Raw genomic sequence first — 16,004 nt, forward strand, 5'->3', positions numbered from 1 at the left:
TCTGTGATTCTGCCAAGGTGTGGCCAGCTCTTGGCTCCCTGGCAGACTGCTGTAGGTTGTCCTTGGAGACTGCACTCGTCCCCTGGCTCTGATTCACTTGTCTCTGGAAGTCCAAGATACTGTCCCATCAGTGCAACCTCAGCGCCAAACTGACCTTCAGAGAAAGTTCCCAGTGGAATTTGCCAAGGCAAGTTATTGAAGCAAACTAGCAGAGGTGGCAAATAGTAAGAAGTCGTAGCATGGAGGAGGGAGTGGGGAGGGCAGCTCCTCCTGCTGCTGTGAGAGTGGGGGCACTTCTACCACTCTTAAGGAGATCAGGCTGGCAGTGTCTATGACAAGAGTGTGATGTGTTTGGGCTCTTTGACCCAGTGACTCCTCTTTTACAAATTTATCTTTAGGGAATAATAAAAGTTGTATACAGAATGTATGCAGACATATTTTTAAAAAAATATTTTTTTTCCAATAGAAAAAAAATGGAAAACAATCTAAAGTGCCTAACAAGGGAATTAAGCAGAATCCATTTGGTTTATCTACCCAAGGAAACACTGACCAGCCTCCAAAAATGGACACACATTTACTGACAAGGGTTTAAAACATATGGTTAAGTGAAAAGAACATGCTAGGAAATGAGTCATGTAGAATAATCCTACTATATAAAAACTTTAAAAGTGCATGAACAGAAAATAGGTTGGAAATAAAGTTTGGAAGGAAACATGCCAAAATAATAATAGAGGTTATTAATGAGTCTATTTTCTAAAAAATTATATTTCTATTTTTCTAATATAATCTATAATACATATTGTATATTTCTAATGTAATATAATCATAATATGTAATTAAGTAATGATATACAAATGCACAAAAATAACATAAATATACTAATTAAAAGTTATGCTTTTAAAAAGTCATCCATCAAATCAGCTTGACAGAATGGAATCCAACGTGGACAATGGAATCAGGACATGTCTGCCTGTGTGGAATTGAATGAGCAGCCAGGCAGCCTTCGGCAGGAGCCCTGCCTCCCCTGACTCACTCTCCAGGGTCTTCCTTAAGGGGCCTTTCAGTGGGAGATGAGAAGGCAGGTCACCCTGCCCCTGTTCTGGTCCCACTCAGGTCCTGGAAGGTGAGCAGCAGGACAGCTGTAGTTCAGCAGCTGACACAAGGCAAAGGGAATGTCAGGTTCTTTGCCTAGACCCTGCCTTCTCTGTGGTGAAAGGGCCAGGCTACGTGGGCTTAGTAATGACAAAGGAAACTCTTCCGGGGCTGACTGATGAAAGCTTGAAGCCATGAGAAGTCATGAGACTGCACAGTGGGCCAGTAAGGTGTGGCCAGTGATCTCATCCAGGCCCAGCACTCAGAGCCAGCCACAGTGACTCACTCCTTACTGTCCTGAGCATCACCGCCTGCATGTGGATGTTCCAACAAGGCCTCTGACAGCACTTTAGCAAGGCAATCGCTTCTCATACTAATGCCGCCATAGCCCCTGCAGAACAGTATTGCAGAACTGAACCCCATGGCCCTCTGTTACCCAGCAAGGATGAGGAGCCCTATGGTGACACTGAGGAGTTGGGAACGGCCAGGACTCTTCTGCTTGAGCATTCCCAGAGGCCAGAGGAGTTTTGTTGTTTCTCTTGGTGGCTTTGCTGAGGCCTCTGGAGATGGGCTGAAGGATCAGATTAAGGGCCAGCCCAGAGGGTGTGAGTCTGGGAGCAGGGAAAGAGAGTAACTGCTCAGGTAGAGCTTTTTCAGAGAGCCGTGGAAAGAGGGGTGTCCAGGTGGTGCACATAGGATGCTGTGACTGACAGGCGAGGGAGAGATACAGGCAGACTCCTGGGGTCCTGGCTGTTCCCATTCTTCAGGGGAACTTCAGTCTGTGCACTCGACCTTCCAGAGATAGAATTTGATGCTCCTTGAACAGTAATTGCTGGAATACAGCCGTCATGGCTTCTGATGGCACATTCCTACAGCTCTCAGAGTCACTCTACAACCTACCGCTGCCTTCCTGGGTCACTGTAAATGTCACTGCGGCTTGAATGTAGTGTGAACAGGCTTCATCAGCCCACTTCCTTTCTGGGCAGCAGAAGAGCCACAGTCAGCCCTTTGGCCTGGTTCTGCCCAGTGAGCAGCCCTGCTCTCCTTGGGGCTGAGTCTTTCACCACCATTTAAACCTGAACTGTACCAGGCATGTGTTACACGCCTGTAATCCCAGCGGCTCGGAAGGCTAAGGCAAGAAGACCACAAGTTCAAAGCCAGTCTCAGCAACTTAGAGAATCTCTAAGCAACTTAGGGAGGCTCTGTCTCTAAAAAAAATATAAAAGGGGCTGAGGATGTGGCTCAGTGGTTAAACACCTTTGGGTTTAATCCCTGGTACCTAAATAAAGAAAAATAAAAATAAAATAAACCTGAACTATAATGGATGGTGCTGGCCAGAAGAGCACTGGCTTGCCCCACAGATTCTTCCAGGGAGCCAGCCTATGGGGAAGCATGTCAGGTGCTCGACCTTATGGGGAAAAAGTCTGGTCTTATATCCTGCTGGGAGCATATGGTTCAAAAAACACCTCTTCCAGGAAGTCTTCCCTGACTTCTCTAAGCTCATGTGGCAACCTGGGAGGGCTCTAGCAAAGCGTTTACTCCTTTTCCAGACATCACTGGTTCACCTAACTGTTGTCATAAGGGCAGGGATTATACTTCTCGCCTTTATGTCTCTAAAAAAGTGCCTAGAAAAATAGAAATCTCTGGCATATAAATGGAAATGGTTCTGAAATCCACAAAATAGGTTTCTATAGTTCTGATTTGAAAAATGTCTGGTTTCTTGCTGGGCGAAGTGGTAGACGTCTAAAATTCCACTGGGAAGACTGAGGCAGGAGGATCACAAGTTCAAGGCCAGCTTGGCAACTTAGCGAGAACCTGTCTCAAAAAAAGAGCTGGAGATGTATGGTAGAGCGCCCCTGGGTTCAACTTCCAGTACCAGAATAAAAATAAATAAATAAAAGGCAGTTTCTTGCTTTATTGTATTTGGTATAAAATTCGGACAAGAAAAGCTGGTTTTCTAGAATTTGGAGAAGGAAACAAAGATCACAAGAAGCCAACATGGGTTCAAGAAAAAGTGGTCAGATTAACACTATTTTCTCAGGAAACACAGTAACCATGGTGTATCTGGGTTCAGCAGGACATCTGAGAGGGAAAACTGGGAGAACGTGGACTGTATAAAGTGCAGCTGGATGGGCTTCTGGCTACTGAGAGCCTGTGTCCAAGGAGGACCAGGCTACCCAGGACCTAGAGTAGGCAGTATGGAGCCAGGGGCCTGTCCTGGAATCTACTGCTATTAATTATTTGAATGAGGATACCAGATTTCAGGCTGGTATAAAATTAGGAGAGCGTAGTGGATGACAAAAATCCATATTTTCAAAACTCTCAAGAGGTCCAAAGAGTGAACCAAACTGAACAAGAACGAGGCTGATAACATGGCGCATCAGGAAGTCTGAGTGCAATGTGTGGGCTTCAGATGACAGCTTAATGCGTCAGCTGTGACGTGGCTGCTGAAACCCAACATACTCCGAGGCATTAATCCAAGCAAAATATCCAGGACAAGGTCACTGCTGGCCAGAAAGCATGAATTTAAAGAAGACTGATCAAGATGGCAAGGGTATTCCTAGAAAACCACAGAAGGAACTGGGAACAGCTTCGTCTGAAGGAGAGCAGACAGGCGAAGGTCCTTAAGGCAAGCTCTTGCCATCTGTGCTCTGCCCGGAGGCATCCAGGTGAAGGGGGAGCCCAGAGACTGCTCCATTTTCCAGTCCATGTTTCCTGGCACGGAGCTGCCCCATCAGGAGGAAAGGGTAATGATTTGTAATCCAACACCCAGGGGGACACCTGTTTTGATTTGTCCTTCCAAAGTTGCCCCTTGCTGTAACTGTCTTCACACATGCTAACCATGGCTTCACTGAACTGGCCCCAGACATTTAAAGGTTCATTGTCGGGGGTCAGAACCATGATCTGTGGCATCTCAGAAAAGAGAATCCATGGCGGAGATGTGGGGTTGTGGAGCCTGCAGACCAAATCCAGCTCAGGAGGCGCTGACTAAAGCAAGAGCTGCCTATGGTTGGGGGAAGGTTTAAGAGAGACTGAGCTCCTTGTCACTGCAGATGATCTAGAAGAGTCTGGATGCTGGAGGGACCCAAGCATCCTGAGGGCCCATGCTTCCTAGACACTGGCAGACCAACAGCAACCTCTTCCAGAGTTTCTCAAGTTTCAGTTGTACCTGCTATGGGTTCACCCTGCCTAGCCATACCCATATTTCTTCCCTACAAGATTTTATCCTGGGTGCTAATCATACAGAGGAGCATGCAGGGAGCAGAAATTGAACCACAAAATTGTCGAGGTTGTTTAATTGGTGCATTAAAATCATACATCATAGTATGTTGTTTGCTTTTATTGTGGTAAAATATTTATTAGGTAATATTTGTCATTTTAACTATCTTCAAGTGTACAGTTCAGTGACATGTTGTTGGGAAACTGTCACTACCAGCCATCTCTGGAAATCTTTTCATCTTGTAGAACTAAAACTTTGTGCTAATGGTACAATCACTCCTCTCCTCCTCTCCCTAGCCTCTGGCAACCACCATTCTATTTTTTGAATCTATGAATTTGACTTCTCTAGTTACCTTAAAAAAATGGAGTCAGACAGTATTTTCCTTTCATTTCACTTAGTATACGTCCTCAATGTGTCTATGTTGTAGCATGGATCTGCATTTCCTTCCTTTTTAAGGTGAGCCACATTTTTAATGCAAACATTTTTCTGAGCATGTCCTGCCCTCTCCATCTGTGTACCCCCTCATCACAGTGTATGGTCCCATGTTTGTGTATAATGGAAAGCTGAAAAAACTACATGTCAACCATCAACATCTGAGGAAGAATGTATCTCCGACCAAGCTTGTGAATTCTTTACTTCATAATTAAGAACTGAAGTGTTTATTATAAAATGATGAAGAACATTTTCAGAAACTTAGAAAAATGTGTTTCAAGAAAGCATTGTTTAAAAATTGAGCACATTTTGCCAAAACAGATTTTTAAAGTGATTGAATATTGGTGATTCATATCTACCCAAAACATTTATTAATCATCCTAAAAATTTTATGTCCAAACATCCACGTTTACTCTCATATTCTGCTTTTTCAGGGGATTTTCTTGATTTAGCTAAGCACTTCCTGCCAAGAGTAAATATGTTTTGAAATTCCAAGGATAGTGTGTGTGTATTAAATACATATTCCTGTTAAGTATAATAATATAGAGTGGTATGGACCTACATATTTTTCTGGCAGGATGTTCACACAAAAATTACTGGTGCCACTTCCCTTTGTGGAGAAGGAACCAGGTGGTGGATGGGATGGGGATGTCGCTCAGTGGCAGAGTGCCCAGCATGTGTGAAGCCCTGGGTTTGATCTCTGGCACTGACAAAAAAGAAGGAGGAGGAGGAGGAGGAGGAGGAGGAGGAGGAGGAGGAGGAGGAGGAGGAGAGTAGAATAGTAGAAGAATGAAGATGTTACCTTTCTGTGCTGTTGGGTTTTTTTTTTCATATTGTAGATTTTAAAAATGTTTTCTAGTTAGTATTTTATAGGCTCTTTTGGTTTTCCTCTAAAATTTTCTGTACTAACAGATCAACAGCAGGAATGAGGCTAAACATAAAAGTCAACGCATTCACAAACTCCAAAGTTGCTTTAATCACCTGACTAAATTCAAAATCAGCCAATATATTTTTTCTGTCTACTCAGGATCTTTATAGACATCAGACTATTTCCAATATTCATATTGCAACAAATTATTACAATTTGGGATTCAGATTCAGTTTTCATATCATCATTCTTCAGGAGTAAAGGAAACATTAGGAGCTGTGTTAAATGATGAAGTGTTCCTTTGGGTTTATATTAAAAAAAAAAAAAACAGAATGACTAATTTTCAATACATACCTCTGGTCCACTATCCTGGTAATTCTCCATTAATTTCTGTATAAATTTCTCAACTATTTGTGGTCTTGCAACTGAAAAATTTTCTTTCATGACTTGATGTTTCCAAAGATCTAGGAGGGAAAACATGTCAACACTGGTATCGCAAAACACCAAGCGTCATTAACAGCTATGAAATGGCAGCTCTCTGAGACCACCATGGGCACAACAAGCTGTCATTTCCACATGCACTAAAACCTGGGTGAGGCAGCAGAGGGGAGGTGGTAGTCAAGGACCCAGAACTCTCTGGAACATAGAATAAGGAAGATCTCTGGCAAGATTCCTAATGAAAAGATTTAGAAAAGCATTTCTGGAGTCCAGTAAACAAGGTTCTGTTACCATAACTAAAAAGCCTGAGTGAACCATTACTATTGATTCTATAAGATGCCTATTTTCACTAATATCCTGTATGTGTATGAGCAATATTTCTAGTCTAGCACAGCTATCAGAAACAAATGAGCGACATGGCTGAGACATGTGCAACGAGGCATGTACTGTTGTCAGGGTAACATTGTTTATGGCAGCAAAAGCTTGGAAACTCCACAGGTGTCCCTCATTCAGGATCTGGTTATTTAAAATATGATATGTCCTTTTGATAGAGTAGTATGCAGCTACTGAAAAAAGAAAGTCTCCCTATACTTATGAGCAAAAAAAAAAAAATAAAAAACAACCATAGATTAAGTTACAATAGCAAAGTGCAGAACAATAGATATAAAATGATATCTTTAAAAAAATTTTTTTGTACTTGTAGATGAACAGCATGCCTTTATTTATTTATTTTTATGTGGTGCTAAGGATTGAACCCAGTGCCTCACATGTGCTAGGTAAGTGCTGTACCACTGAGCTGCAGTCCCAGCCCCTAAAATGTCATCTTTAATAAAAAGATATAATAAACACAATTAGAAGGATATGGTCTCAAGACTATTCAGGGTCATTGCTCCAGAAACTTCCCGGTCTTTCTCCTATGTCATCAGTTCTCCTCTCTGGCCTGGATCATTCACAATGGCACACTCATTTCTCCCATTAAAATAATAAAAATCCTTTTCTTGAAACTGCCCCCCACCTTACTCCATCAGCTGTGGCCTCATTTCTTTGTATCCTTTTATAGCAAAATTCCCAGAAAGAGATGTCTACACTGAAACTGTCCTTGGCTTGTCTCAAATTCCTTCTTAAACCCCTTCACCTGGTTTTCATTTCCACCAGACTGCTGAAACCGATTTTGTCATGAGTGCCAACCATTTCCTCTGGTTAAAGACAGTGGTTTTACTTCCCTACCGGCAGCATTTCACCCGATGTGTTAACTTCCTAACTGAGAAAGTTCCTTCACTAGGCATTGGGACGTTACTCTGGCTGGTTTCCCTTGTACTTCGATGTCTGCTCCTTCTAGGTTTCTTTCCCTGGTTCTCCTTCTCCCCTCCCAGCTCAGAGTGTCCCAGGGCTCAGGCCTTGGTTCAGCTCCTCATTTCCTCACATACCCACTTTCTTGGCTAGCTCATCTTGACTCGCAGCTCAATCTTACTCACATAGTGACAATTCTCAAAGTTAGACCCAATACCCACTGAGCCTCTCTTCTTGCAGTCTAAAAGGCATTTAAAGCCTAACTTATGAACAAATTCCCAGTTTTTCCTCCCTAACTTATTTCATCAAAAGCCGATTTTGTCTCAGCTCAAGGAAATTCTATTTTCCCATCACTCAGGTCAAAAAAATCTTAGAGTCATAATGAACTCATCTCCTTCTCCCATCCCCAATAGTACCCAATCTGTTAGTGCCTCCTTCAAAATCTACCCAGAGTCTGACCACTTACCCTTCCCTCTATTCCCAACTCTGAGTCACCATCTCCTCTTGTTGGATTATTGCCACAGCCTCCAAACCAACCTCTCCCTTCTTTCATCCTTTCTTCCTTCATAGTTCTACCCTCAGTATAGCAGCCAGAGAGAATCGGGTAAAATATAAACCAGATCACGTCTCTCAAAAGCAAAATAAGTGCTAAAGTCCTTACGAGGCTCTGCATGACCCGTCCTCCTTGCCCCATCCCTCTCTGACTTCATCTCTTGCTCTCTTCCCTCACATCCCCTCCTCCAGTCACACTTGGGGTTGCTGTTCCCACATTAGCAGGACATGCTTTACTTAGGGTTTTCGATTAAGTTGTGCCTTCTGTCTGGGATGCTCTTCACTTGAACACCCTCTTACTAACTCAGAGAGGTCTACTCTGATCCAATGCCCCCCCCCCAAGCCTTTTCAAAACCATCCTCCATACTCCATTATTTTTTTAAAAAATTGTGGTTTATTGCTTGCTGTCTCTCCTATTCTTGATTATAAACTCCACAAGAGTAAGGATTTTTTGCTTATGAAAGTAAGGATGTATCCCTACATCAGCTCCTAATATATGGTAGCCTAGAACATAGGAGGTGCTCAGTAAATCATGATCAAATGAAAGAATGAATTAACATGTGCATAAAGAAGTACATGAGATTTATAAAAATAATGAAAGTGGTTATGGATATAGGTGGCAGAATGGTCACAAGGGGATCAGTGGTGGCAAGAATTCTATCTATTTTTATGTTGTTTGTGTTTTGAACCCTGTGGATATGTATATTACCTACTAAAAATAAAATCAAAATAAAAAATAATGGTATCATTAGAACAATGTAAGACTATCCACCTTCTTAACTTCCATATGGAAGAGCAAGAGCACACGTGTGTGTTAATTACCTTGGTGAGACTGGCCTGGTAGGACTCACTTCCTCATGCATGGTCTCAGAGGAGCCTTGGAATTGTTCACCAGAGCCAAGTCCCACAATGCTCCCCTTTCTGTTATGGGGGTGCTGGCCAGCAGTAAGAATGCCCACCAGGCCTCTCCCTGCCCCCGGCTGTTTCTAACTTCAGATGAGATTTCCTACTTGTGCACTCAAGTTTTCTGACAGGAGTTTCCGTGCACAAAAGAGGAGTGTCCAGCACAGACTACCCAGAAACGTGGCTATGACAGCTGCAGCCTCTTACGTTTGTTCATACTGTCCTATTTAATGAGGGGTGTTGGTTTTGAAGATGGGATTCCACATTTCTTTCTACAATTGGCTGTTTTCCATAATAAACATATAAATCTGAGCTTGCTTTTCCTTTAGGAAATAAAGGTAGTAGACGTATCGCCATCATCCCAACACAGTTGAAGTAGAAAATTCAAAGGTTCATGTGCCCAGAGTTCATACTTCTTAAGACTTTAGTAAGTGTAAGCTTTGACAAGACAGGGTTCATGTGTATTAAAGAAATTTTTTTCAGATAGGAATATGGATAACTTTTACAGGTTACTGGTATGGCAGGTCTCTGGCTTGCTGAGAAGCCTGGTGAGGGACTTCATCTGTCATGCACCTCTAGTTTGGGGACCATCACCAGGGAAACGGCCCACTGAGCCAATGTGGGGTTCAGCTTTGGCTCAGCTGAAGAGGAAGTACTCTAACCAGATGTTGGGAAGGTTTCCCAGCACTCTTCCTGCTTGCAAATTCAAGTTCAGACATGCACGTATATCTGCAGGCAGGAGTGGGGGTGGGGGGAGCCAGGGAGAGTGAAATCCATCCAAGAAAACTCATTCCTGGCAGAGAGGGATATGCTGTCTCCAAAAGTGTCTTATTCTCTGTGTGTGTGTGTGTGTGTGTGTGTGTGGTCATGGCTTCTTTAAGATGAAGCAGCAGTTTTTGACAGGGAAGTGGGAGGGCAACAGCACACTAGAGGTTAAACTGGGATTTTGTTATCCCTTTTCACTCTCTTCCCAGGGTCTTTGATTTCCTGTGGGCCAAACCACTTACCCTCCCTCCCTCTCTAAACTGCACCCTGGCCCAGCCTCCTCCCTCAAGAAGGACACCTTGATTGGGTAACATTTCACTTCCCTAACACAACTGCTTGTCCTCTGCACCTGAGGGGCCCCTGTGTCTTAACCCAGGGTGGAAGTGAAACTCCTCTCAACCGGCAGCCTCACAACTGCCAGTGAAGTCCGTTCTTCTGACCAGCCAGGGGGCCTGAGAAGTGGGCAAGTCAAAAGGCGTACTGTGTGAACTATATGTATGTGTCTTGTACGCCTGTTTTTCAAAGTGCTCCCCAGAACACTAATTCTTTGAGTTAATAATTAATGCTCCTAAGGGGAGAAAAGGGTTCTGTGGTCAAATAAATTAAAAACCATTGCATTTTGTCTCTTTCCTGACCACAGGGAAATAATGCATGCTGGGGTAATAAAGGCCCTGAGGTCCAGAGTAGAGGAGACTTTTCAACATGATTTGCCCTGATTTTTCCAAACTTATTTTGACAATAAGGAACTAGCACCAGGACCAGATCTGGATGTTATATCTTCTGAGCATCCCTGACCAACTGGAAACTCATTTAGCCACATCATAAAAAGATTAATTTCCAAGACATGGTAGGAAGGAAGGGAGGAGGTAAGGGAGTGAGGTATTCCAGGGTTCCATTTTGGCAGGTATAAATGTAGACACAAGAGTTGGCCAAGAGAGAAAGCAAAGACCCTAAGAGAAAGAACAAGAGCCTCTACTTTCTGCCAGTTCTCAATACCTCCAATACCACCTCCCTCTGGAGAAATCACTGGCCCCAAGCTAAACTTGACCAGTAGCTGGTCTTTGCACAAAATGGCCCCTGCTTGGAAGCCCCATCTTGCTGCTGAGATGAATTGTAGGTGGGTGGGAATTCCAAGGTTTTAGCACCTTCTTTGGTGATTCCTGAGCCCACAGAGGTCTCAAAAAGACCAAACTGAAGAAATGCACCCAAAGTACCCTTGGCACACCGTGGGGTGACAGTCACTGGCATTGGAGAAACTCAGTAAAGGAGGAGAGCCGGGTCTCCCCAAAGAGTCATGCCCAACAGACCAAAGGAAAAAATCAAAATAAAACCAAAGCAACAACAGCAGCTACAACAAACCCCCTTGTTGGCATTTATTTTAAAAATCTTATAAGTAAGGAACCCAAATAAGGTTTAGAACTGGACAGTAATCTCCAGTAAAGGTAAGGTTTAGTTATGTCAACCTGACTACAGTTAAAAATAACTCTACCCTTCTCCTCTACTTGGCCCCACTGACTCCTTATTGAAAGCCTTTTTCCAGTGCAACCACAAGCACCCTGAACATGGCAGCCCAGCCACAAAGCAAACATGCTGCCCTCACCCCAGGGTGTCTCCTAAGAACAACAGCTGGAAACAAGCAGATGGCTGCACCTGCCCTGTGCTTATGGATTTTCTCCACAGACTCTGAAGGGAGCCGCCCAATGCAGCAAACAGCACAAACAACAGGAGCTTTGTGTCTTGTGAAGTGTTCCGTAACTGGAGCTCAGTCACACTCAGCTCTCCTGTGACATTTAGAGACGCTCAGTGGGGGAGTGGTTTGTCCTCTTATTGCACAGTCTTTTCCCAAAGCCCTGCTTATGAATTTAGTTACTCAAGCACTGATAAAATGATAAAATGACAATGTCTTTATACAGGTGGGTGGGGGGAGGCAATATCTTAGGTGAGGACCGAGGTTGTTATTAACCTTGCAATGTCCATAGATTTCCTCTCAAAAGAAAAACCGAATTTGCTTCGTGAGTCAGACAGCCCCTCCCTAGATCAAAGGTTATAGATTTTCCTGTAGAATTATAAGGAGCTAAGAGTCAGTAGGTAGTTGTAGTTTGGACAGGACCAGCTACATAATCTACACAGCCTGGTGCAATGAAATTCTTGTTCAAAAAAAAAAAAGGAAAAGAGTAGCTTTATAAGATATTAATATACCAAGCTTTTCCTTTTCTCTGCAGTCCCTTTTGACTTGTCATGGTGTTTTTATTTGCTTTAATCTTGCCCTCCTTTGGAAATCCTAGGAGGACAAGGGAGAGCTTCATGAGCACCCCATGGCCCCACCTGTGATTCCGTGCATAAATACATATGACCCAGCAGCTACCAGAATGAGGCACTGTGCCTTGATCAGGGTTGGAGAAGTTGAGCCAGGCGTCTCCCCTTCTCGTGGGTCCATTGCGACCTCTGACCTGGGATACTGTAGGTACCTCTGGTGGGCTAGCGGATCACCCTTACTGGGTTACCCACTGAACACACCGTGATGCTGCCTTTCTTATGCCCAAGACAGTGCCAGGTATTCACACCCAACCTTGGGCACCTGTCCCCAGGTCCCCCTGGGGGTGAAGGGTGGCAGTGATTGAAGGGTGAGGATGGAGGAGGAGGTTAGGGATGCCAGAGGACAGAGGAGCAGGCAGGTCAGGAGCACTCTGTGCACAGTGTGGAGGCAGCAGAAGGAAGTCTGAGCCAAGACTCCTCGGGCTCAGTGCATGCTCCATGACTCACTGGACTTAAAAAACACAAACTCTATGCTGAGTTTAGTCCTCAGAGGAAACAATTTTGAATGCCTTCCCACCCTAAGATTTTCATGTATATATGTCACTCGTATGACACATGCATGTAAGAATGACTTTTGTACTTCTTTATTTCATTTATGAGTTAACCAGCATAGTTGAGAATAAAGTATGGGCTGGGGTTGTAGCTCAGTGGTTGAGCACTTACCTCGCACGCATGAGGCACTGGGTTTGATCCTCAGCACCACATTAAAAAAATAAATAAATAAAACAAAGATATTGTGTCCATATACAACTACAAAAAGTTAAAAAAGAAAAGCTAAAGTACATTTTCTATTTAAAGCCTTTTAAGTGGAAGAAAAGAAGCCAAAGTGTTAGTAGTATTTATCTCTGGGTCAAGGTGTAAAAGGTAATTTTTGTATCATTGCAGCATTTTTTAAAATAATGAATATGGATACATGGATGATTTTTATAATAAGAAAAAAAAATTAAGTAATAAAATAAAGATGCTTTACCTGTTGGGAGAGTAGACTCTTTCTTGGACTTTTCTGATAAAACCAGTGTCATCTCTTTATTAACTTTTCTTAAGACCTCCTGGATCATATGAATTTCAATATTTTCCAGAAGTTTCTGAAGCTAAAGTAAGCATAGGTTGAGAGTCACTCCACATTAAGCTTATCCTCTGGACTCCCAAGTCCAAGTCCTGCAGGAGGGTTTTGAGTTCAGTTCTATCCCACACTTATTTTCTCCCTGGGAAGAAGGAGGGGTTCTTTTCTTCAGCTCTGGGGAGTAGATACACCTCTGAGGAGACCAACATCTTTTTTTTTTTTCTGGCCCACACCCTGGTTGATAGAACACAACCCTTTTTTACCAGTTCTGTTAAATTGCAAAAAGCACCACGCCAGAGACGACCTCATGTCTTTTGGAGTCTGTCAAGGTGGCCATAAATTTTGTGAGCTGTCACTTCTTTAAGAGCCACCTTCAGGTTTGAAACTCAACTTAGATACCAAGGAGGATTTCATGAGAAGACTGAATGCTCCACACACCATGAAGAGAAAACTCTGCTCCAATACACATGAGCCCTCACTCTGTCCACTAAGCTCACAAAGCCTGAAGTATATGTAAAACAACAACTCCCAGGGAAAAGGGGGAACGGCAACCCCCAAGGAGAAAGGAGGACAATGAGTCCCAGGAGATGGAAGGAAAACAATGGGTTCTGGACTTTCACCATTTCCCATTCTGACTGCTCAACATACACGTTCTGCTACGATTAAATCTCTAATGATTAAGTTACCCTAAACATTCTGTTATGGTTAACTCTCACTAAAATCTATAAAACTCAGGTACTTATTGTAACCAGTTGCTATTTTCTCTTCTGAAAATGTGCTCCTCAAATGCTTAATAAAGCATTGCTGGTCCATCAAGGTCAAAAATAACCATTTCGGTTATTTTTGCTTTCAAAGTCCACCTGTTTCCTTGTTAGAAGATTCCAGGTGCTGGAGAGGAACCAGGGTTTAGAAAGATAAGCCATGATGTGCTTGGCCCTGGGGCATGTGTGGGGGCTGAATCTACCTTGTGGCTTAGTGAACATCCTTTCTGTGTTGACAGCCAAACAACCAGGGTCTCTGCTTGCCTGTCACAATAAGCCCCACCACAGGGAGCTTGGGTCCCAGGATCAGGCCAAGCAAAGACATGGAAAAGACTTTTCCATATAGATCTTCCAACACACACAGTGGGCTAGTGCACACGTTATGTTTTCTTATTTTCAGAAAAAAAAATTTACAAGGAACTATATTCAATATTTCATTTTTGCATGGACACTTGTGTGCTGGATGTCGTGTTTAAGATAGTACTGATTACGTTATTGATATTTCTTCTGAAGGTGCATCTCAATTGGAGAAAAAGAAAATAATGAAAAATCTAAACATATAGAACTGAGACATTAAGAGGTAGTTCTTTGCCTGATCAAAGCCCCCAGATACATTTATTTATTTACTCCCCTCTTTCCCACACCCTGCAGCCTGCCCAATGATTTCCAAACTTTCAATTTACACTGAACTTCTTAGAGAAAATACCATTTGAGTATATCTGTAGTTTTACATGCTAATGCCAAAAAGCAAGCTTTCCAAAGCAAATTTAAAATAGCTCCTGCATACCTGCTGAGTTTTTATTTCAATTTCTGAAGCTCCTTTGGGGGGAAGAATAGACTGGCTATTTATTATAAGTCTTTCAAATTCATCTTCTTTCCCCATCTGCCTAGCTATAGCTTTCATGCTGGGGTAGAGAATGTCAGCTCTATCAAAGAAGAGAGACAGAAATTAGCAAACAAACATTTTTTTTTCTTATTCTGATTCTCTGGCAATTATTTTCATTCACTTCATATTTCCTGCCGTCAGGTACAAACCTCCCAGTCCATTTACAGACACATCAACAACTAAATTCACCACTCCCTCAGTCAATATTAAATCCTGAGGCCTTTTCCCATTTGGGTACATATAATTTCAGTCCTCATTTTTCAAAATATTGACAAGGCTTCTCATCCCTTGGTTACCAGGAATACTGACTGTAATAACATCACCAGATAGACGATTCCCACTGTGCCAAAGTGAAATCTTCTGAAGCTCAGGAAGGTCTGGGGTAGTGGGTGGATGCTTGTTTGGTCATACCTGTGGCAGAAGCACGTGCCTTTCTTGCCTGTTAAGTCATCCCAGCCAAGGCCTACCACCAAGGCCTGCACCACCTCGCACACCTACAGCTTCATGCTACATGCCCATATTACACTCTGCCTTCAATGCCTCAATTGTGCACAGACTCTAATGGGGCCAAGAGAGAGGAGGAGTAACTACCAGCAGCAGCAGCAGCAGATGTCCATCTAGGATACTATGAGCTTAAAAACCTAAGAGTCAGCACTGTGGGGTCTCTTGATAAACACAAGTTCCTAGGGACAGGTAAAAGAGTGTAGCTCAGTGGAATCCAGCTCCATCCTTGAAGTTAATACAACTCAGCTTTTCCTCTACTGCACTGTCTGTAGAGAATGTTGCCAACTGCCATGGGCTCAATAGAGCTGGGTGTACTAGGATTCATAGACCAAATCTCATCTCATCAAGAGGCCCTTGGGCTCTACTCACTGACATGAATTTCTGCCTCAGCACACTCACTCATAGAGCTCCGAGTACTGTTTGTGGAAGGAGGCAGAGCTGATGTCCTGGTCTCCCAGCTTCAGCTGGCCCCAGTGATCCTTCAGTACTTCCAGCTGCTTCCACAGCATCAGAAACGATCTCAGCAGAGCAAAGGACGTCACCACATTGCACCGGCCCTCCAGCAGCTTGGAAATCTTTGGGCTGCTTTGGAACTGACTTTTGATTCCTGGCACTTTGGACCACTCTGGCTGAAAGCATTACAGAAATCCTTTATTGATGGTGGATAATATGGCTCAGCTTTTTACATGCAGCCCCATGCAAAACAAAATTTTTGTGGAGACTGAATGTTCTCCTCATTTACAGGTCTGTAGCACATGTCAAGCAGAGTGAGGTTCAGAATCCTTCCTGAGCAGACAGTGTACAGAAAGGATTGAAATGTCTCACTGAATCTCAGCTTTCAGATTGGGACTTGAACCATTTATTTAAAAAATTTTCTTACTTGCATATTAAGATTTTATTTGGCTTTAAAAAAA

General features: G+C 43.1%; 1 protein-coding gene across 13 annotated transcripts in view; it reads right to left on the minus strand.

Annotated features, from left to right (window-relative positions):
* The window catches only part of Cep57l1 (centrosomal protein 57 like 1), a 235,012-nt gene that overhangs the window by 17,257 nt on the left and 201,751 nt on the right, over nt 1-16,004 (minus strand). For 11 of the 13 annotated variants that reach the window (XM_058575097.1, XM_058575096.1, XM_058575088.1 and 8 more), the window contains 4 exons: nt 15,490-15,719; nt 14,488-14,626; nt 12,847-12,967; nt 5,967-6,076 (listed from right to left, as the gene is read on the minus strand). In XM_058575097.1, coding sequence (XP_058431080.1) covers nt 5,967-6,076; nt 12,847-12,967; nt 14,488-14,626; nt 15,490-15,719 — 600 coding nt within the window. The remainder of the gene's footprint in view (nt 1-5,966; nt 6,077-12,846; nt 12,968-14,487; nt 14,627-15,489; nt 15,720-16,004) is intronic. The other 2 variants (XR_009225682.1, XM_058575110.1) reach the window with 1 other exon arrangement.

The sequence above is a fragment of the Marmota monax genome, unplaced genomic scaffold, assembly GCF_021218885.2.
Source record: "Marmota monax isolate L192 unplaced genomic scaffold, Marmota_monax_Labrador192_F-V1.1 WCK01_AAM20220418_F8-fsc00013, whole genome shotgun sequence".
NCBI lineage: Eukaryota > Metazoa > Chordata > Mammalia > Rodentia > Sciuridae > Marmota > Marmota monax.